Source organism: Scyliorhinus torazame, chromosome 15 (genome assembly GCF_047496885.1).
Source record: "Scyliorhinus torazame isolate Kashiwa2021f chromosome 15, sScyTor2.1, whole genome shotgun sequence".
Classification (NCBI taxonomy): domain Eukaryota; kingdom Metazoa; phylum Chordata; class Chondrichthyes; order Carcharhiniformes; family Scyliorhinidae; genus Scyliorhinus; species Scyliorhinus torazame.
In genome coordinates, this window is record NC_092721.1 from 174,195,495 (window position 1) to 174,218,754 (window position 23,260).

A 23,260-nucleotide genomic window follows, 5' to 3' on the forward strand; every position below is an offset into this window, starting at 1 on the left:
TGATTGGTTGAGGCATTATCATGGAGAATGCACCAATTGATGGTGACTGGCAGTTAACTGCCAAGCTATGTTTGAAAGTTTAAACCAGGCAGCTTGACTGATTGATCAAGCCCTGTGGAATGAACCAGCAAATGGCTGTCACTTATTTTGTCTGGCTGCAACAGGCACAATGTGTGTATATGTTCTTTCTGTCTGCAAAGAGCAAGGCCCTGAGAATTAATATAGATTAAAAACTTTGAAAAAAATGTATTTTTCAGCAATGCTTAAGTTTTGCTGAATGTGGGGCGTACCAAAGGAAATAAATATAAAGCAAACATAAAATTGATGACAAAATAGTGGTGCAATATTGGGAAAGAAATAAAGTTAATATTCTACCGTGTGGGAGAAAGAGGAAAATGTCAATTAGACAGACTCACCTTTCACCTTGCTGCCAAAAACACGACCAATCAATCCACAACAATGATTTTCTTTTGCAGATGAGGAGATGTCGAGCTCAAAGGATTTTGCAACAGAAACAACAAGTTCAGAAGAGGAACCTGAGTCTGATTTTGTAGCCAATTCCAACATGTTATGTCAGACACGGAACAGTGACAGTCCAATGGATGGTCGGGCAATGAGGCGTTCTAGTCGAGGGTCCTTCACCAGAGCAAGCCTGGAGGAACTTCTGAGTATTGATCCTGAGGTCAGCCAAAGCTCAATGTGGCTCGGAACAGAGGATGGCTGGTGCGTGGTCACTTTTTAATTCAGAGAATTAATTAGTAAATTAAAGCAAGGTGCAAAATATGGAATCGTTTTAATTCCAGGCCAAGCTGAATTAGGAAAATAGCACTAGAGCAGAGCCTGGGTGATGACATTCTTAGAGAGATGAGAACATTAGTATCTTGGTTGTTTCTTGTGGTTACAGTTATATTTCTCACACAGCGACATCCCAAAACAGATCAGCGGGAGTTGGGATTAGAATGGGAATTTGGGGAGAGGATTGGGGGTTGGGATTACAATGGGATTTGGGAGCAAGCAGCGAGAGTTGGGATTAGAATGGGAATTGGGAGAGAGCAGTGGGAGTTTTCAATTAGAATGCAATTTAGGAGAGTGCAGTGAGAGTTGGGATTAGAATGGCATTTGTAAAAGAGCAGTGGGAATTGGGATTAGAATGAGAATAGGGAGAGAGCAGTGGGAGTTAGGATTAGAATGGGATTTGGGAGAGAGCAGTGGGAGTTTTCAATTAGAATGCGATTGAGGAGAGTGTAGTGGGAGTTGGGATTAGAATGGCATTTGTAAAAGAGCAGTGGGAATTGGGATTAGAATGGGATTTGGGAGAGACCAATGGGAGCTGATTTAGAATGAAATTTGGGAGAGAGCAGTGGGAGTTGGGATCAGAGTGTGATTTGGAAAAGAGCAATGGGAGTTGGGATTAGAATGGGATTTGGGAGTGCAGTGGGAGTTGGGATTAGATTGGGATTTGGGAAAGAGAAGTGGAAATTGGGATTGGAGTGAGTTTTGGAAGAGAGATGTGGGAGTTGGAATTAGAATGAGTTTTGGTAAAGAGCAATGGGAATTGGGATTGAAAAAGAATTGGGAGAGAGAAGTGGGGGTTGGGATCGGAATGGGAAGCAGGAGAGAGCAGTGGGTGTTGGGATTAAATTGGGATTCAGGAGAGAGCAGTGGGAATTGGGGTTGGAATGGGAGGTGGGACAGAGCAGTGGGTGTTGGAATTAAAATGGGAATTGGGAGAGAGCAGTGGGAGTTGGAGTTAGAATGGGATTTGGGAGGGAGCAGTAGGAAATGGGAGCAGAATGGGAGGCTGGAAAGAGCAGTCTGAGTTTGGATTTGATTATTTCCCTTCTTCCATGTGACTCACTCCTCATACCCACTGTACCAATTCTGGTAAACAGTAAGGTACAATTTCATAGATTATTAAAGCAATGAAGGCAGCCATTTGGCCCATAATGGAAGGCCACTTTCAAAGAACTGGCCAATTGCATTCACTCTCCTCTTCTTCCCCCAAAGCCCTGAACATTCATCCCTTTTAAACATATGTCCAATTAGTTCTGGATTGCTAAAATTATGACTTAACAGTTAATGTCGATACAAAACAATTTTACTTCCAACAGACTCCATTGATGATTTCATAGCTGATGCTGATCTGCTAAATAAATGGTCTGATAATATGTTCCAAAGTCAGGAGATGAATGGAGTGAAAAACATTAATCAAATATATTGAAAGCCAAAAGCATTTGAGCTGTCCTTGCATTAATGCAAGACGCCTGATAAATCGTATGTGTGATCTGGAAGGTTTTGCTGAGGTTAGCAGATTGTGCATGGTATCAGAGAACATGGTCGAACGATTTCAACCCTGCATATCTGGAAGAATATCAATTGTTTCGAAGAGAAAATGAAGCAGTGTGGCAGTATGTATAAATTCAAATATTCAGACACAGCTGAGAGAGAATGGGTCGGATTCTCCGGCCCCACAGCTGCGTATTCCCCGGCGACGCGCCGATCGCTGGCAGTGGGACTCTCTCATCCTGCCGCTTGTCAGTGGGATTTGGGGCAATCCCACGTGGCCAGGAAACCTGTGGGCCTGGGTATGCTGTCAGCAGGAAAAAATAATCCCAACGGCCAGAGAATTCTGGCCAATATAACAAAGGAAAGGGCAGGCCCAGAGTCACTCCCGGTGGGAATAACAGATTGAAGTCCAGTTTTCAGGTGCCAGAATTTGGCTCCTCAGTTGCAGCCATTTCATTCTCAATTCTGTGAGACATATGTACTCGATTAAAGTCACCTCAGATGTTCTTTAATCAGCAGAGGAGCCTCATGCCTTGGAGTAATTATTATAGCTTGTGTCTCTTGCCAACCGGATTCTGCTGTGACTTTTACAGTCACATACATAATGTGTGTGATTTAAACCAGTCGTGGCTTTGTGGAGAAGGTAAGCCCGGCCCTTGAATTGTGCACAAAGCCACCAAGTGGCCATGTTGAGTATTACACCAACGCAACATGTTTAATATGGAGAGAATTTTAAACAGATTTAGGATTTTGTTGCACATGAGGAGAAGAGGTAATAATTCCCCCTTGAGTTACTTACAGCTTTTCAAGTTAAACTGATGTAACCTCAACAGGAGAAGATACAAAAAAAAAGTGTTTTTCCCAACTACTTGAAGGCATTATAGTGTCATTCAAATGGAATGAGATCAATATCAATGCTACTTACTTCTATTTGGATCCTTCCCCAGTTTAAGGTCCGTAGGTTTTCCTTGTAAAATCTTGGAATTGAGTAGAGCAGGGAGAATGAACATTTTTGTTTATTTATTTATGGAACGGTGATGGATGGGTCAGAAGATCAGTGCAGACTTGATGGGCAGAATGGCCTCCTTCTGCACTGTCGGAATTCTATGTGGGCATCGCTGGCTGGGTCAGCATCCATAATTACACTTCAACTGAGTGGCTTTGCTAGGCCGCTTCCGAGGGCATTTAAGAGTCAATCACATTGCTGTGGGTCTGGCGTCACATGTGGGCCAGACCAGGTAAGGACAGCAGATTTCTTTCCCTAAGGGACATTAGTGAACCAGGTGGGCTTTACCGATAATCAACAATGGTTTTGTGGTCATCATTAGACTTAGATCTTAGCCAATAAGAGGAGCTGTTTGTCAGCGGCATAGTGTCTGAGAAACGAAGCTGGCTTCAGTTAGCCAAGAAGAAAACGGGGACAGGAACTGGCTGAAAACTCAAGAATCATTGTTTTTACTGGAAAAGATTCACTTAAGACGCTCAGTAAAGAGTGAGTGAAAGCCTGACTGAAAATTAACTAAAATACAAAATGATAAAATAGCCAGCTTGGGGGGGGAGGGGGTTTATGTCACCTCTCTGAGAAACCACAGGTAGATCATCTCCTTGCAGCTGAAAGCCCCTCCCAGGGCAGTGAGGGGCTACTCCACCATCTGCAAAATACTGACGGCGTGAGGAACTAGATCATTGGGCCTTGAATTATTGAAATTGCCCTCGTTCATCAGACACCCATGCCGCTGCCATTCCCACTGCACTTCCACGGTCGTGTGACTGAGTCAGGGAGCCACCCCGCTACAGCTCTCCGACACTTTACAAACCAACCCAGCACATCGTCATAAAGTCCCAGCCGAGGTGGTTTCAGACTCCGGAGGAGGAGAGGGGAGGGGGTTTGATTTGAGCCATGCGACAAGCTATTGAAATGGGTACAAGTTACATTAGGATTTCTGTGCTGAAGGTAAAGTGCGAGCTCGGTAATGTTGGCCCTCCTCTTCTTTCAGCATTCACGTCTATCAGTCGTCCGATAACATCCGTAACCGGAAGAATAGTATGAAAATGCAGCACTCCGCAGCCGTCATGTGCATCTTGTAAGTACAAACGTAATGTTTTCCATTTAGTTTGGACCCACTCTTTAACAAAACAAAATGGAAGCCATTTCCTCTCCAGTCTTGGTTTCCCACTTCCATTGTTGTCATCGACTGGGAGGCAGCATGGGGGTGAACGGAGACCGATATCTGCTTGGTTTTGATGTTCTTTTAATTGGGAACCCAGAATAAGGGCGCCGCCCATAGTGCTGGACATTGCCAAAGATGATGAAGTGACAAAATGGAGCTGAGGTGAAGCAGCAAACAGCTGATGATGAGCTTGGGTTATCAAAGACTGGAGATTTTAATGAAAAAGGAAGAGTAAGACGTTCCTTTGGGCATCAAAGTTCTGAGAGGGGGCAGCACGGTGATGCAGTGGTTAGCATGGCTGCCTCACGGCGCCGAGGTCCCAGGTTTGATCCCGGCTCTGGGTCACTGTCCGTGTGAAGTTTGCGCGTTCTCGCCGTGTTTGCGTGGGTTTCGCCCCCAGAACCCAAAGATGTGCAGGGTAGGTGAATTGGCCACTCTAAATTGCCCCTTAATTGGAAAAAATGAATTGGGTACTCTGAATTTATTTCTTTTTTAAAATTCAAGTTCTGAGAAGGAATGAATTAAATTAAGATAATGTGTGACAAGTCCCAATTTTAACTCCTAGATGGGTGTGAGGATGAGCATCTAGTACAACACGTTTAGGAAGAACGAGGAGGGAACATTTAGAGAAACACAAAACACAGCAATATGATAGTATGGGGAAAGATCCGAAAAGATCAGAATGGAGTTAAAGAGGGAAAGTAACCACACAGAAATCAAACCTTGTGATCTGCAGAGTGTGAGAGAGATGCTAAAAGAGTGTGCAAATATGGAAACAGCCTGTGAATGCTGGCAGAGCTGGGACTCTGTAGCAAAGACCAGATTTTTGTTCTCGGGTTGTGTCCGCAGAGTTTGGAGAGTTCTCGGCTAATCGAACACGACCTTTAAGAGTGTCAGATTTTCAGTCAGAGGTGGGTGACCCCAGAACAAATACACAGGCTGCCGGGTGCTGAGGTAGGCTGGGCGCAAGGCCTGCCCCTGTGCCCCTGCACTTAGTTTAAATATATTTAAAAATAATAAAAAAGCAAGAAAAATAATAAAAAAGCAAGAAAAATTCTCCCCCCCCCCCTCAGCCCCACATACTCCTTATACCCCATCCATGCCAACCTATGCCAACCCATGTCATCCCACCCAACCCTCCATGACCACCATTCCCCCTCCATGACCTCCCACCCACCCATGGCCCCTATACCCCCTATGCCAACTTAGTGCCCCTCTACCCACCCTCATTGCCCCAATGCCAATATAGCACCAACTCATGCCCATCGCCCTTTGCTCATACCCTCTCCATATGAACTCCCCGAGTTCCTTGGCAACTTTGACAGCTGTATAGGTCGCAAACAGTTCCTTGACAGCTGGATGATGAATTGACAGTCAAGCAGCTCCTTAACAGTTCCTCAATATTTAGACTGTTCCAATTATTATGTGTGTAAAAAAAAGACGTGGTTGTGTACACTTTTAACAATCCCAAAGGCTACCTTACCCCTAAAAATGGGACCTTGGTTATCCAAGCATCGTCACAAATCTCAGACCACCTCTTGCCTGTTCTGACCTACAAACTCCAGATTCCACACTCCTGTTCTTCACACTTCAGCAGAGACAGTTGGTGACTTAAAGGGCCAGCAGCCTCCGCAAACCGCAGCCCGATTCCAGACACGGCCCCACGAAGACGGGAAATATAAAATTTTCGACCATTTCCGATTTTTACCACAACGGAGAGCCTTTCTGCAATGGCAAAAATCCAGGCCAAAGTTAACATTTTGGGGGGCAAAGGAAGACTGTAAACGTCTTGAAATCAGTATTTGGAAGGTGGTGTTGTAGGAGTTCCATTTGAAAGCAGAGCGGGGGGTGAGATTCTGGGTGGGATTCCACCCCTCCCCACAGGATGTCTGTTGTGTTTTGCGTGGCTCATCCATTCCACACACCACCAGGTACCCACCATAGGGGGGGGGGGGGGGGGCGGGTCGCCTTCAGCGGGACTGGAAGGTTCCAGTGGAAAGGGCAGGAAAATGCACCCTAAGACTGGCAATAGATAAGAAATAAGAAGGTTTAGCAGACTAATACCTGGAATGGGTGTGTTGTCTTATGAGGTAAGTTTGGACAGGCTCGGCTAGCATCCGTTAGAGTTTAGAAGAGTAAGAGGCAACTCGATTGAAACATATAAGATCCTGAGGGGCCTTTACAGAGTGAATGTGAAAAGGATGAATCTCCCAGTGGGAGAATCTAGAACTAGGGGTCACAAAAAGGGGCGGAATTCTCCGACCCCCTGCCAGGTCGGAGAATCGGCGGCGGCGTGGTCGGCGCAGCGCCGGTCGGGGTATGCGCCGACTCTCCGGCATGGGCCGGCGCGCCGATTCTCCGGCCCGAATGGGCTGAGCAACCGTCATCACAAAGCCGAGTCCCGCTGGCGCCGTTCTAACATCCTCTGAGCCGGCGGGACCTCGTCGTTGAAGGGTCCAGGGGCAGCCTGTGGGGGGGAGAGGGCTGGGGGGGCGGGGTTGGGGGGGGGGTCTGACCCGGGGGGGGGCTCCGTAGTGGCCTGCCTAGTCTGCAATCGGAGCCCACCGATCGGCGGGCCGGCCTCTCTGCCTCCCGGCTTCCTTTCCTCCGCACCGACCCCTGTAGCCCTGCGCCATTTGGCACCGGGGCCGGCGCGGGGAAGAAGGCCACTGCGCATGCGCTAGTTGGCGCCGGCTCAACTGCGCGTGCGCGGTCCCCGCGGCACCGGGTTCAGGCCGGGATCGGCAGCTGGAGCGACGTAGGCCGCTCTAGCACCGTTCCTAGCCCCCTGTGGGCCGCAGAATGGGGTCCCGGAACGGACGCCGACGCCGTTTTTACTCCAGCGTCAGCACTTAGCCACCTGTTGGGAGAATCCTGCCCAATGGGTTTCCCATTAAAAATAGAGGCAAAAGTTGTTCTCTCAGAAGATTGTGCGTCTTTGCAACTCTCTTCCTGAAAGGTGGTGGATAGGGAATCTTTGAATATTTTTAAGGCTGTGGTGGACATATTCTTGGTAAGCAAGGGGGGTGACAGGTTAGCAGGGGGTAGGCGGGGTGCAGATTTATCAGATCAGCCATGTTCTTATTAAATAGCGGAGCAGGCTCGAGGGGCCGAATGGCCTCCTCCTGTTCCTTGTTCGTAATAAAGGTGGATTTGGTTAGAAGATGATGCATTGATGAGACCTGCAAAAGACATGCCAAAATTGCAGCTTGGGTGGTATTTTAACAGGTTAATGGCTGGTTGGAAAATCTAGGCTTTTGTTTTTCAGGAAGAAGGAAGATTATCATTGACCAACTAAGGGCTCGGCTCTTAATGTAAATATCAGAATGTAGTCATTCAGCCATTGAAGTGTGAGAGGATTTGAGCTTGTGAGCACTCCAGCTGTACAGGGCAACAAGTTAGCACAGAATGGCAATTGGGAGTAAATTGCACTCCTCTTCCATGGGGAATATCGTTGACACTTCACCCGCTGTAACAATGAAAGTTCAGCATAAACCCCGCTATGTAGATAAACCGTGTTTCTGCAAAATGTCCGCTAATGTTATGGCAGCGGAGCAGAAAGAATAGTTAGGAAATTCCTGGCATAAATGGTTTTTGGATGACTTGAAGTACTATTCTTTTTTTAAAAAAATATATATTTTATTCAAATTTTTTTTTCGGCCAAACAAAACAGTACAAATATGTTTCCCTTTTACAACAATAAAACAATATAAATAATAATGACCGTTTTTAACAAATAAATAAATAATATATAAACTAAAGAAGTACTCTTCTTCTTAACCAACTCAAAGCCAATCTCACTCAACACACGTACATCAAGACAAGTTGGGCATCTGCAACTTGGGAAGAACTCATGATAATGTTTGAAGTTGGAATGGACTCAAATTTTGATCATTCCCTTCAATAATGCCTCAGTTAATTTGTCAATTTGGATCTCAATCTAAAATGATATGTTAGAAAAGTGATTCTCAGTTCTCAAAGTGCTTAGTTCGTTACACAAAGAAGGTATGCTTCAAATCATCAGTGTATGCATTTCAGAGGAAGTCTTTTTAGTGAGGTGCGAGATATCCTGATCATTAGAGATTTTTCCTGATGTTGTGTAGCCTACCCAGCTAGCCACATTTTCCTGCTGTTTGCATTCTCCATTGAGATGTCAAAAATTCCTGTGTTTATGAGCAACTAATGCGGTGGGATACAGTGATGTTAAAGAAAAGGCCTTTAGATTAAAGAGGACTGAAAATAAGAGGGCAGAGAATTCTGATTTTTCTTTTGAAAGTTATCAAATATAATTGTGAGTACAATTTTTCAGAGACCTGGGCCGGGATTCTCCACTACCCAGCGGGGCGGGGGGGTCCCGGCGGGTTGGAGTGGCGGGAACCACTCCGGCATCGGACCGCCCCAAAGGTGCGGGTTTCTCCGCACCTTTAGGGGCCAAGCCCTCACCGTGAGGGGCTAGGCCCGCGCCGGAGTGGTTGGCCCGCCGCCGACTGGCGGGAAAGGCCTTTGGCGCCACGCCAGCCGGGGCCGAAAGGACTTCGCCGGGCGGCGGAAGTCCGCGCATGCACGGGAGCATCAGCGGCTCCTGACGTCATCCCTGCACATGCGCGGGTGGGGGGTCTCTTCCGTGTTGACCATGGCGAAGACTGTGGCCGAGGCGGAGGGAAAAGAGTGCCCCCACGGCACAGCCCCGCCCGCGGATCGGTGGGCCCCGATCGCGGGACAGTCCACCGTGGGGGCACCCCCCGGGGCCAAATCGCCCCGCGCGCCCCCCCCCCCCCCAGGACCCCAGAGCCCGCCCGCACCGCCTAGTCCCGCTGGGAAGAGAGGTGGTTTGATTCTCGCCATCGGAACAGGCATTCCAGCAGCGGGACTTCGGCCCGTCGCAGACCGGAGAATCGCCGGGGGGGGGGTGGCTCGCCGACCGGCGCAGCGCCTTTACGCGGCGACAAGGCCTGTCGCGTGTAAATGACGCGGCCCAGCTCCTACCCCATTATCGGGCCCTGAATCGGTCAGGATAGGGGCCATTTTGCACCGTCGTGAACCTCGACGGCGTTGGCACTTCGGCGCGGGAGTGGAGAATCCCACCCTCCATGTATAATCATCTGGAAAGGAATAATTTGATTAGAGATAGTCAACACGGTTTTGTGAAGGGTCGGTCGTGCCTCACAAACCTTATAGAGTTCTTTGAGAAGGTGACCAAGGAGATGGATGAGGGTAAAGCAGTTGATGCGGTGTATATGGATTTCAGTAAAGTGTTTGATAAGGTTCCCCACGGTAGGCTACTACAGAAAATACGGAGGCATGGGATTCAGGGTGATTTAGCAGTTTGGTCAGAAATTGGCTAGCTGGAAGAAGACAAAGGGTGGTGGTTGATGGGAAATGTTCAGACTGGAGTCCAGTTACTAGTGGTGTACCACAAGGATCTGTTTTGGGGCCACTGCTGTTTGTCATTTTTATAAATGACCTGGAGGAGGGCGTAGAAGGATGGGTGAGTAAATTTGCAGATGACACTAAAGTCGGTGGAGTTGTGGACAGTGCGGAAGGATGTTACAAGTTACAGAAGGACATAGATAAGCTACAGCGCAGGGCTGAGAGGTGGCAAATGGAGTTTAATGCATAAAAGTGTGAGGTGATTCATTTTGGAAGGAATAACAGGAAGACAGAATACTGGGCTAATGGTAAGATTCTTGACAATGTGGATGAGCAGAGAGATCTCAGTGTCCATGTTCATAGATCCCTGAAAGTTGCCACCCAGGTTGAGAGGGTTGTTAAGAAGGCTTTTATTGGTAGAGGGATTGAGTTTCAGAGCCATGATGTCATGTTGCAGCTGTACAAAACTCTGGTGCGTCCGCATTTGGAGTATTGCGTGCAATTCTGGTCGCCGCATTATGGGAAGGATGTGGAAGCATTGGAAAGTGTGCAGAGGAGATTTACCAGAATGTTGCCTGGTAGGGAGGGAAGATCTTATGAGGAAAGGCTGAGGGACTTGAGGCTGTTTTGTTAGAGAGAAGAAGGTTAAGAGGTGACTTAATTGAGGCATACAAGATGATCAGAGGATTGGATAGGGTGGACAGTGAGAGCCTTCTTCCTCGGATGGTGATGTCTAGCACGAGGGGACATAGCTTTAAATTGAGGGGAGATTGACATAGGACAGATGTCAGAGGTAGGTTCTTTACTCAGAGAGTTGTACGGGCGTGGAATGCCCTGCCTGCAACAGTAGTGGACTCGCCAACACTAAGGGCATTCAAATGGTCATTGGATAGACATATGGACGATAAGGGAATAGTGTAGATGGGCTTTAGAGTGGTTTCACAGGTCGGTGCAACATTGAGGGCCGAAGGGCCTGTACTGCGCTGTAATGTTCTATGTTGGGAAGAGCATCCTACCCAAGCCCACACCTCCACCCTATCCCCATAACCCAGTAACTCCACCCAATACTAAGGGCAATTTAGCATGGCCAATCCACCTAACCTGCACATCTTTGGACTGCGGGAGGAAACAGGAACACCCGGAGGAAACCCATGCACACACGGGGAGAACTGTAGCCTTGTGGATAGCACAATTGCTTCACAGCTCCAGGGTCCCAGGTTCGATTCCGGCTTGGGTCTCTGTCTGTGCGGAGTCTGCACATCCTCCCCGTGTGTGCGTGGGTTTCCTCCGGGTGCTCCGGTTTCCTCCCACAGTCCAAAGATGTGCAGGTTAGGTGGATTGGCCATGATAAATTGCCCTTAGTGTTCAAAATTGCCCTTAGTGTTGGGTGGGGTTACTGGGTTATGGGGATAGGGTGGAGGTGTTGACCTTGGGTAGGGTGCTCTTTCCAGGAGCCGGTGCAGACTCGATGGGCCGAATGGCCTCCTTCTGCACTGTAAATTCTATGAAATGAAATTCTATGAACGTGCAGACTCCGCACAGACAGTGACCCAAGCCGGGAATTGAACCTGGAGCTGTGAAGCAATTGTGCTAACCTCTATGCTACCGTGCTGCCAAAAATTGCCCCTTAGTGTCCCAAGATGTGCAGGATTTGTGTTTGATTCAAAATACCTTGGGTTTGACAGTATTTCTAACTCCACTTCTTTTCCTTCTCCGATAGATACCTCGACAACAAGGTTTTTGTATCACTGGCAAATGGCGAATTGATGGTTTACCAAAGAGATGCAGGTTTGTTTAAGGGGTTTATATTGATTAATCAATTAACTACAAAGTACTCCCTGAACACACTGTTATTGGGTTCACGAAGATGAAATCTGTGATAAGATTGCAGTTGTTCATCAAGAAGAGTTATTGGAGTGCGAACTAACCTGCAAGCACATCTCCATTTGATTCTTAAAAAGTCTCTAAATTCCCAGAAATATTTAAATAAAATTTCCCCATCTCTCCAAAAAGCATTGACCCACTCAAAAGGTATGGGGCTGGATTCTCTGATTCTGGGGCTATGTCTAAAACTGGCGCAAAACAGCCACCGCTGACGATACACCCCGGAGTATTGCCGGGTCCGTGGTGGCGAATGCGCACGGTGATCACCTGCAGCGGCCACGCCATGCTTTATGGCAGAGGCCGCTCGCGGACCTGTCCCACGAAATAGTTCCCCCTCCGGCTTGCTCGCGCGCGTCAGACCGCCCCATTACAGTGCCCCAGCCCCGAATAATGTCCCCCTCCCTGCCCGCGGATCGGCCCTCCCCGACTGTGGCGTTGCTGGACTGACTCCGCAGTCGCCATGCTGAGTTCCTGACGGATGAGACCCCACGTGTCCCGTGCCGTCGGGAACTCGGCCGGTTGGAGGCGGAGCATCAGGGAGTGGGCCTCAGGCAATGGCGTGCACGCCGCTTTGGAGGGGGCGGTGCATCCTGAAAGCGGCACCACCCCTAATTCGATCAGGAACTGTGATTCTTCGGCTGTTCAGCGAACGTGATTTTGGTGTCGGCGACCGGAGAATCCAGCCCATGGTTCCCCAGACGACAGAGTCTCTGAATGGTGGATCAAATTCAGGGGACTGAATGGCCTCCTCTTGTTCCTATGCTGCCCTTTCCTTTTACATAGAAAAAAACATCAGCATATAGAATGGACTTCCAGATGTCCAAGTAGTAATTCTTCATGAGTCTCCCTGGACTGGGGTTGGAAGGCTGTTTTGCTGGGGAATGCGTTCCAGCCAGGTCCAATCTGTTATGTTTTTTGCTTTGATGAAAATATGCCAATCATAGGACAGGCATAGGTGAAACAACAATGCAGGCTTCTTTATTTGAAGACAACATTATAGACAAATAGACAAAAACATTATAGACAAATACGGAGACACATCTGTCTCCTACTGCTGTTGCCTGGAGGCTAACTGCAAAATGGGATGAATACCTCAAGTCCTGTCAGGGTGGTAGCGATTGACAGCAGTTTAAGATATGTCTCAGCACAATCCTGTCCTCTCCTGGGATGCACACTTGAAAGCACGAGACATGAGGAGTGGGTAACAAAGATTGGACTGTACACCGCCAGGGTATTGAAACCAGTTGTTACACAGCAATTGCCAGTCAGCCTGGCATCAGCAAGGTCGATCATTCAGAGTTCAGTTCCATTCTGGACCGCAGTCTTGTGACCTGACTAATTTAGAATCGCTGGGGATCAATTTTAATTTGTGTAATGGCATAAAACCAGCGATACCAAATCTCATTTTACTTCTCTTCTGTTTACTTCCATTAACTTAAGTGGGAAGAAAAATCAGCAGATTTGGTTGCAAATTTGCTATCAGCTTTTTTACACTATCTCACAAAGTTAAAATTACATCCTCTTTGTAAACCAATCCGCTCGCACTCCCCCCCGGACATCCCTGCCCAGCCTTTCACCAAATACTGTGTTCATTGGAAACGGAACCTTATCTGTAAACACTCAGGCCTTAAATCAATAATGTAACTATTTCTGATTGAACTTTTACCAAACATGGTAGGCAAGTTTCTTTAATTTTTGAACACGTGCCTACATTTGTCTAAATGGGCCGACCGGGTAACTTAGATCAAAAACGACTTTATGGGATTTTCATCAACTTGATGAGTGGTTTCCTGTTGTCAAAATCTTGGCTCAATTTGAAAGCGGACAGACTGGAAATAGGACATGTTGACAAATATTAAACTGTCACCTGGAGCTGAAACAGCCACAGCACACACTTAATATTCTCCTCCATTCAATAGGGGCTTCACATATTTATGAATAGAGGAAAATGGGTCAGCATCCAGAAAGACGAAGGTTGGAATTTTCCCAAAACACGGCACTGTCAAGTTCTGACTGAAAATTGCCGTGTCTCTCCCCAGAGAAACTGCAGGTTTTCTTTCCAGGTCTTCTGACACTTTGCGAGAGATTTTCCTGCTCTTCACAGTGGCGGGATCTTCTGGTCCCGATGACAGTGCACTCCCAACCCGCAGAGTGAGGCGGGATCAATGGGAAATCCCGTTGAATGTGGCGGGGTCAGGAGATTCTGCCGCCGACAAACAGCGGGCTGCTTCCCGCCACCGAGAAACATGCTGCGGGGAGGACAGAGAATCCCAATGCCGCCTTTGTCAAAGAAAAAGCAGGGGGGTTGTTTTGCGCCGTCACACTGGCAGGGCAGGGGTTCATAGAGCGGCAAGCCCGGCTCTACAGAGATCGGGAAAGAGTGCCCCGATTTCAGTGTGGATGTAAAGGCCCCCAGCCACCGTTGGGACATCCGTGTGCCCTCCCCGCACCCCCCCCCCCCCCCCCCCCCCCCCACCTCCATCATCGTCGGCATTGGGGCTGAGTGGGAACATCTGCCACCAGTGGGGTTCCCTGGAGGCCCCGGGCACTGTCCTGACATGTCCCTGACCACCCGGGGGCTACCCTGGCCTCTGCGCCCCCGGTGTGGTAATCACGACTGCTGGATGTCACGCCGGTGGGGGGAACATCTGACATTCCCAGAAGAATGTCGTTCTGCCATTTAGGCACACTTAAGTGAATGCAAATGGATGGTAATCGGGTTCAAGCCCTCGCTCGGCATGAACCTGAGTACATTGCTAGGGGGGGGACGGGGAGAGAGAGCACAAATCCAGTTATGGTCTCTTGCAAGAGTTCACAATAGGATTGGCAGCCACGGCGGACGGGCCCGGGAAATCGCCTCCTAAATATTTACACCTGTCAGGAAAACCTTTTAAAAATATATATTTTATTCGAAACACAGTCAAATACAAAGATGACAGAGCACCTCAAAGTAATGATGAAACACGCAGGGCGGGGTTCTCCGTTACCTCGCACTCATTTTCTGGTGCAGCGCGCCCCCGCCAGCAGTGGGATGCTCCATCCCGGCAGCCGGTCAGTGGGGTTTCTCATTGTGGCCGTCGGGAAATCCCCGGGCGTGAGCGCGCTGCCGGTGAAGCGGAGGATCCCGCCGACAGTTTGTCAATTTCCCCCCTTTTTCCCCCCTAAACCACCTCCAACCCCCTCCCTTCCCCTGGTGACGGCCACCTCCTCAAACACGGACAGAAACATGCTCTTCCGACCTCCGAAGGGTGAACATGATCTTTCCCAACTGTAAAAATTTGTACAGATCCCCCAACCGCACTGCGGCTCCCGCTGGCGCTGCCAAGCTTCAGTTCGGTAAAATCCATTGTCGGGCAATCAGAGAGGTCACATTGGCCACCTTCCACACCAGCAGCTCCGACAAGTCCAACACCCCAGAAATCGCCACCAACATTTGCTCCTTCCCTGGCACAGCAGTTGGTCTAATTTTTTGGTGTACTTTTCTCCATGCCCGCTGCACAGGAAGTTTTTGGGATCCGCAGAACTCGCATACGTTGTGCTTGGGATCGCCAGGAAATCCTGTCACCAAGATGGTGCAGGTGGCAGGAAAGCTTTGGTGCGGATGCCAGAACCGGATTCTCATCATCAACACTGCCACGTTTTGCCAGGAGGTGAGTGCGGAGCAACGGCCGGTATCATCCGCATGCACGAGTGCCAGCTCCGATCCACTGTGCTCAGTAGGTAAAGCTTGACACCTCAGCCAGCGAGTTAACATCACGGGCAAGATAAAGGGGAAACGGTCCTATCACTGGAGCAGTGCTGGTGTATTGAGTTTGTGGGCTTTGGCACTATCGGAAGTTTCACAAGGCTAATGGATCACAGCCTCCAAAGTAAAATCATGACACCATTGTGATAAAATAAATAGAGAATATATGAATACTTAGAATATTGGAAACATCAGATCAAGGACTGGAAACACCCATATGCCTTAAAATTCAAAATGCCTCAAGACATACGATGCAAGAGTTCCTTGGTTCACCCTCTTAAATGCACTCAATGACCAGGGAGCAGTAAACATCAGGAAATTGAACACATGTCTGGTGAGAAACTGCTCAATTTGCTTCCATTTAAATGGTGGATATTAAAGACCCCCTGGCACTATTCGAAGAGCAGCGCCAGTTCCCCTTGTCTCCAGGCCTATTCTTCTTCGGCGATCACTCGCTAATTGGATTGGATTGGATTGGATTTGTTTATTGTCACGTGTACCGAGGTACAATGAAAAGTATTTTTCTGCGAGCAGCTCAACAGGTCATTAAGTACATGAGAAGAAAAGGGATTTAAAAGAAAATACATAATAGGGCAACACAACATATACAATGTAACTACATAAGCACTGGCATCGGATGAAGCATACAGGATGTACTGTTAATGAGGTCAGTCCATAAGAGGGTCATTTAGGAGTCTGGTGACAGTGGGGAAGAAGCTGTTTTTGAGTCTGTTCGTGCGTGTTCTCAGACTTCTGTATCTTCTGCCCGATGGAAGAAGTTGGAAGAGTGAGTAAGCCGGGTGGGAGGGATCTTTGATTATGCTGCCCGCTTTCCCCAGGCAGCGGGAGGTGTAGATGGAGTCAATGGATGGGAGGCAGGTTCGTGTGATGGACTGGGCGGTGTTCACGATTCTCTGAAGTTTCTTGCGGTCCTGGGCTGAGCAGTTGCCATACCAGGCTGTGATGCAGCCCGAAAGGATGCTTTCTATGGTGTATCTGTAAAAGTTGGTAAGGGTTAATGTGGACATGCCGAATTTCCTTAGTTTCCTGAGGAAGTATAGGCGCTGTTGTGCTTTCTTGGTGGTAGCGTCGACGTGGGTGGACCAGGACAGATTTTTGGAGATGTGCACCCCTAGGAATTTGAAACTGCTAACCATCTCCACCTCGGCCCCGTTGATGCTGATAGGGACGTGTACAGTACTTTGCTTCCTGAAGTCAATTACCAGCTCTTTAGTTTTGCTCGCATTGAGGGAGAGATTGTTGTCGCTACACCACTCCACTAGGTTCTCTATCTCCCTCCTGTATTCAGACTCATCATTATTCGAGATCCGGCCCACTATGGTCGTATCATCAGCAAACTTGTAGATGGAGTTGGAACCAAGTTTTGCCACACAGTCGTGTGTGTACAGGGAGTAGAGTAGGGGGCTAAGTACGCAGCCTTACGGGGGGCGAAGTACGCAGCCTTGCGGGGCGCCGGTGTTGAGGACTATTGTGGAGGAGGTGTTGTTGTTCATTCTTACTGATTGTGGTCTGTTGGTCAGAAAATCGAGGATCCAGTTGCAGAGTGGGGAGCCAAGTCCTAGGTTTTGGAGCTTTGATATGAGCTTGGCTGGATTATGGTGTTGAAGGCGGAGCTGTAGTCAATAAATAAGAGTCTAATGTAGGAGTCCTTGTTTTCGAGATGCTCTAGGGATGAGTGTAGGGCCAGGGAAATGGTGTCTGATGTGGACCGGTTGCAGCGGTATGCGAATTGCAGTGGATCAAGGCGTTCTGGGAGTATGGAGGTGATGCGCTTCATGATGAACCTCTCGAAGCACTTCATTATGACTGAAGTCAGGGCCACTGGTCGGTAGTCATTGAGGCACATTGCCTGGTTCTTCTTTGGTACCGGTATGATGGTGGTCTTCTTGAAGCAGGTGGGGACCTCGGAGTGGAATAGGGACAGGTTAAAGATGTCCGCGAACACCTCTGCCAGCTGGTCCGCGCAGGCTCTGAGTGCACGACCAGGGATCCCGTCCGGGCCCGTCGCCTTCCGAGGGTTCACTTTCAGGAAGGCCAATCTGACTTCGGAAGCTGTGCTGGTGGGTATGGGTGAATTATGGGCTGCTGGGGCACTCGCCAGCGGATTGTTGGTTACCTGCCCGAACCGAGCATAGAATGCATTGAGTTAATCGGGGAGGGGTGCGCTGCTGCCAGAGATACTGTTCGGCTTCGCTTTGTAGCCCGTTATATTGTTTAGTCCTTGCCACAACCGCCGAGAGTCTGTGACTCTAGCTTGGTTTGATATTCTCTCTTGGCATTCCGGGTGGCTTTGCGGAGGTCGTACCTGGATTTCTTGTATAGGTCAGGGTCATCTGCCTTGAAGCGCCTCAGATCTGTCCTTCAGTAGGGAGTCAATCTCGCGATTGAGCCATGGTTTCCGGTTGGGGAACGCACGTACTGCTTTCTTTGGCATGCAGTCGTCCACATATTTGCTGATGAAGTCTGTGACGGTGGTGGCATACTCATTTAAGTTGGTCGCTGAATTCTTAAATATGGACCAGTCCACTGTCTCTAAGCAGTCACGTAAGAGCTCTTCTGTCTCCCCGGACCAGCACTGCACAACCTTCTTAGCTGGATTCTCACGCTTGAGTTTCTGCTTGTATGCCGGGAGAAGGAGCACCGTCTTATGGTCTGAAATGAGTATGATTGTCCACCTAAGAAGCTCCACCTTACTCGTCATTGGTTCTGCGGGTTCTCGCATGGCTGATGAGCCCGATTCCAGAGCCGCATCTTTGACCGCACACTTGGCAGGTGTTTCCAGGAGGTGGCATCGGTCCTTGAACTCGGGATTGTTGGTATTCCTTTCTCACACTGCTTTTCCAGGCCTCCTCTTGCCATTGGCTATCCTCGAAGAAATCAATCAGGAGGTTTCTCCAAGTAGGTCTCTTCTGAGCAAGGGTCTCCAAGGCATTCACGTCAATATTGCATTTCTTGAAGTAAGCCTTCAGGGTAGCTTTGAAGCGCTTCCTTTGTCCACCTCTTTTCAAAAGCCGTCCTAGAACTGGGCAAAGATTTGCTTTGACAATGGGCAATCTGATGCTGGTGCTCTTGGCTCCTTCAAGATGTTAGTACCCCTGTCCTCCCAGCTGATGTGAACAGTCTATCTCAGACAGTGTTGATGGACCTCTCCAGGGCATTTAGGTGGCGTCTGTACATAGTCCAAGTATAGAAGAGTTGGGAGGATGACTGCCTTTGTACACGAGGATCCTAATGTCATCAAGACTCACACCCTTAGGCAGCCAAAGGAGGCACTTGCGGATCGGATAAGATAGTGGAACTCCGCATCGATGTCAGCCTCAGAGGACAGGTGGCTCCCCAGGAGTGGAAAATGTTCCACATTTGGTAGGGTTTCTCCATTGGTCTTGATGGAGGGAGAGACCGGGTGTTGTCCTGGGGCAGGTTGGTAAAGGACTTGAGCCTTCTTGATGTTGATGTTGAGACCGATTATTCGGTATGCTTCCCCGAAGGTGGCAAGCATGGCTTGGAGATTCTCTTCCGTGAGAGTGGAGTTGGCGATGTCATCCACATATTGAAGTTCCACGAGCGATGTCAGTGACATTTTCTTGGATTTCAACAAGTTGAGGTTGAATGTTTTCCATCTACCCTGTAGACAATGTCCACTCCACTGGCAAGCTTGCTCCTGGCAAGGTGAAGGATGGTGGTGATGAAGATGGAGAAAAGGGTGGGGGCGATGATACATACCTGCTTGACTCCAGTCCTGACTTCTAAGCTTTCTGTCTTATTTCCCTCGGTGAGGACTGCCGACATATTGTCGTGGAGGAGTAGGAGGATGTTGATGAATTTCTCTTGATAGCTGGCCTTTGGCATGATCTTCCATAGCACTTCCCGATTAACTGAGTCAAAAGCCTTGGTCAGATCGCTGAAGACCATGTAGAGTGGTTGATGTAGCTCCTGTCACTTCTCTTGAAGTTGCCGAGCAGCGAAAATCATGTCCGCTGTTCCACGATTTAGAAGGATTTCTACAGAATCTGGAAGAAGGCAGCTAGCGAGGATTCAGGCGATGATATTCCCAGGGATGGAGAATAGGGAGATTCCTCAGTAATCCCCACATGGTGGCGATAACAGCATCCCTGAGATCGGCAGGCATTTTTTCTCTGTCCCAGGTTTTCAGCAACAGCTGTTGGAGAGGGCAGGTGATCTCTCCTCCAACAACTTTGAAAATCTCCACTGGGATCCCGTCCAGTCCTGTGGCTTTTCCATTCATCACGTGTTTAATGGCGGCTTTGACTTTGTCCACGCTAGGTGGGAGATCAAGATCATCTTTGATGAGAGTTGGGGGATTTCCTCCAACACGTCTTCATCTATGGTTGTGTTAGGATTTAAGAGATCTTTGGTTCTGTCCATCGAAGGCTCTCTGTCTCTCAAGAGGGTTCTATCCTTACTCCACACAGGTCGGGGCCTAGGGTATTGGATCCATATATTGCCGCGTGGCGCAGAATAAGCCCTGGGTATCGTGCTTGTTAGTGATGGGGCTCCTAAGCTTTCTCAGTCCACCATTGGTTCTTGATATTTTCCGTGTTTCTGTGTTAAATGGCAGCACATGATCCAGATTGGCCAAGACAGCAATCGGTGCGTGACGAGTATGGTCAGCTCCAGTTTGGGGGTTTGGATTGCACTACAGAGCAGCGCTCAGGTTAAACTCTACCATGCCGGCACCTATGAAAACCTGGCGGAGGTCGACGTGGCTCCTGCAGTACACAAAATGCTCGCAGGTAAGAAAAAATTTCACAACCGTCCACCTCTCGCCTGTCTGCAGCTCCTGCAAAGCCAAAGCAGCTGAAGCAGGCCTTGATGGTTTGAAGCTTTGAATTAGCGATAAGGCCTCAAAGTTAGTATAAATTCCAGAAAACACGCTAATGCATGGCAAAAGTAGTGATGCATTTTAGAAGCATTCACTTCTGACCGTACTTTCATCTCTCGGTGAAATATTTCTTCTGAAAATTGCACCGTTTAAAAATGAGGCGTCCCACTACCTGTGAACGGTAACACAGTTCATAGGAAATTAGACCTTGCATCAGTCAATGAGGAGAGTAGATTATTGGAATTGAGGAAGAATTAAATCAGTGTATCTTTCAGCAGATGGTCTGTTAAGATCTAATTGGATAAAGAGCCTCTGGGTTTGCGTGCTAGTCGTTCCCTGCTTGACAGCACAGACACCGTCAGGTTGTACATGGGCGTATTTACATGGAGTGCATATTGACAGATGGGCAAACTTAGTCAGACCTACTGAGCATTCAAATGGAAAAGCAGAAGATGCTGGAAATGCTCAGTATTGGTGGAGAGAGAAACAAAGTTAAAGTGTGGAATCTAATGCCCTCCCAGTGGTGAGTTTGGAGGAGAGGGGTCACTGTGTGATCGGGCGGGGGAAGGTGTAGTGCGGCGATCCCATTATCTCGCGGACTCTCTTTCATTTAAGTTGCGGACAGGAAGGCTTGCGGACAGCCACTTGGAGGCGAATTGAGACCCTTAAGTGGCCACAATTCTGCCGCCACTGGGCAGAGATCTGACCATCCGGGGAGACTGCCCAGCAAACCCCCTCCACTTATCTGCCTCTGGAGGATCCATCGCTGATCTTCTTGGTCGACCCCAGTGCAATACCAGCAGCGGCCACCACTCCTGGTGGTGCTGCAAATCTCTGATTGGCCACCAACTCTTGGGACAGGATATCCACCCCAGGCACAGCAGTGCACCAATTAAATTACCCCGAGGGGACCACTTTTCTCTTTTGTTGCCCTTCGACTTGCCACAACATCCAGGCAAAACTTTACCTTTTAAAGTAAGTCTCAGTGTTCACCACAGCCTCCCAGGCCCGGGTCTCACTGAGGTTATGCAGCCTGACAAAAGATTTTATCTGATACAATACTAATTATTTAAATCTTTCAACGTATTTTCACACTTTGGCTCCTCTTTAGATTCAAACATTGTGGTGAGGAGGCATTGTCCCCTGCTAGTGGCCTATCTGCACCATGCACTTTCCTAAACTGGGAGTAAGAGATGACCTACTCTCCGGTTATCTACCAATGCTGCTCCAGCCACTGGGGGATGAGGATTGGCTTTGAGAGAAGTAGGTGACCTTTCACCCTGCAACAACAGTGCATTACCTTGGAATAAAAGTCCCCCTTTTTGTTACCAGCTTCCCTAACTTAAATGAATTCTCAGACATTCTCCCTTTCGAGCTCGAGAAAAGGAAATCTGTCCTCCTTATCCAGGGTCGAACACTCCCATGATCCCGCTGGTGGGTTCAATGGCTGGTGGGGGGGGGGGGATTTGATGGGAGGTCCAAAAATCGTTTTTACGCCAGCATGAATTTCTCACTGGAGACTGGCATGAACTCCATTTACATCCCACTAATGGTACGCAGATTGAAGGCCCGAGCCCCTATGCCAAATTCTCCATGGCGCCAATGGGGAAAATCCCAGTGCACAACACATTTGGAACAATGTGGCATGCGGATGTCGGGACTCACCTGAACAATGCATAGGCTGGAGTTCGAGAAAGAGGTCACTGGCAAGCCGGGACACCGCGGCAGTAGGTGGGGGAGGGAGAATTCTACCCCCAGTCTGGCCCAAATATGACTTTAGAACCTCAACCACGTGGTTGGCTCTTCATTGCTCTCTGTGGGCACGCCACTCAGTTATCGAGGAGATGGCTCACCACCACCTCCTCAAGGAGAATTTAAGGATGGTCAATAGATGCTGGCTTTACACATCCCTAGAATTTTTTATTTTTTTAAATTATAGTCAGGACACAGAGTACAGAACTAGATTTGTAGATAATCTATAGTAAGTATTGGAAGATACCACAGTCTTGTGGAATTTTAGTGCACTATAAACAAAATATAGGGCGAGATCTGTTCACACCGGCAGGAGTTTCCATTCCCGTCGGCAGCGCACCCCGGCCACGGGTTTCCCAATGATGTGGGGTGGGTTCATTGGGAAATCCCGTTGACAGCTGCAGGACCAGAAGGTCCCGCTGCCGGCCAACAGCGGGCCACCGAGAAACATGCCGTGGGGAGGCCAGAGAATCTCGGTGGTAGTCTATGTATCCTCGTTAGGGTTTTGTCCAGTCCCGGAGCACAATGTATAATAAGGATTTCCTTTTCCCGACAGGTTCCGATGCTATTATTCGACAGCACAAAGCCGCCTGCTTACGAATTACTGCCCTACTTGCCTGTAAAGACCTTCTCTGGATTGGAACGAGTGCTGGTGTGGTCTTAACTCTCTCCATTCCCCATGTCACTGCCAGCACCACCTCCCTCAGGATACCTTTAATACCCGTGGGTTCTGCACACGGGCACACAGGACACGTCCGGTTCCTCACAGCTATCGAATTGCCAGAAATCTTCGATCTCACATTCCCGCAAGCGAGGGAACCAGGCAAGTTTTCTGAGTCTCTGGCCTCTCGCCTTTCAATTTTTCTTTAAAGAACCATTACCAGGCACCAGGGCAATGAGAAAGCTGCATCGCTTTTGATTTCATTAGATCTCAGGCCAGTTGGAGCCTATGACTTTTCCATTTTAAAGTGGTTCTCCACGCTGTGTCTAACTACATTTCGGATCACTCAGAAATGTCCTTCCATCATCAAAGTATTTACCACCAAACTGAGAAATAATGGCAGATGTGGTACATAAGCTACCATATTAATTTATATACAGCCTAGTTCTGTTTCAGGTTAGATACTGGATAGAATTTACAGTGCAGAAGGAGGCCATTCGGCCCATCGAGTCTGCACCAGCTCTTTG

General features: G+C 48.6%; 1 protein-coding gene across 1 annotated transcript in view; it reads left to right on the forward strand.

Annotated features, from left to right (window-relative positions):
• Positions 1-23,260, forward strand: part of LOC140391997 (rho guanine nucleotide exchange factor 17-like) — a 570,574-nt gene that overhangs the window by 527,533 nt on the left and 19,781 nt on the right. The window contains exons 15-20 of the mRNA XM_072477120.1: positions 477-723; positions 4,284-4,370; positions 11,548-11,615; positions 15,213-15,361; positions 20,057-20,231; positions 22,629-22,895. Coding sequence (XP_072333221.1) covers positions 477-723; positions 4,284-4,370; positions 11,548-11,615; positions 15,213-15,361; positions 20,057-20,231; positions 22,629-22,895 — 993 coding nt within the window. The remainder of the gene's footprint in view (positions 1-476; positions 724-4,283; positions 4,371-11,547; positions 11,616-15,212; positions 15,362-20,056; positions 20,232-22,628; positions 22,896-23,260) is intronic.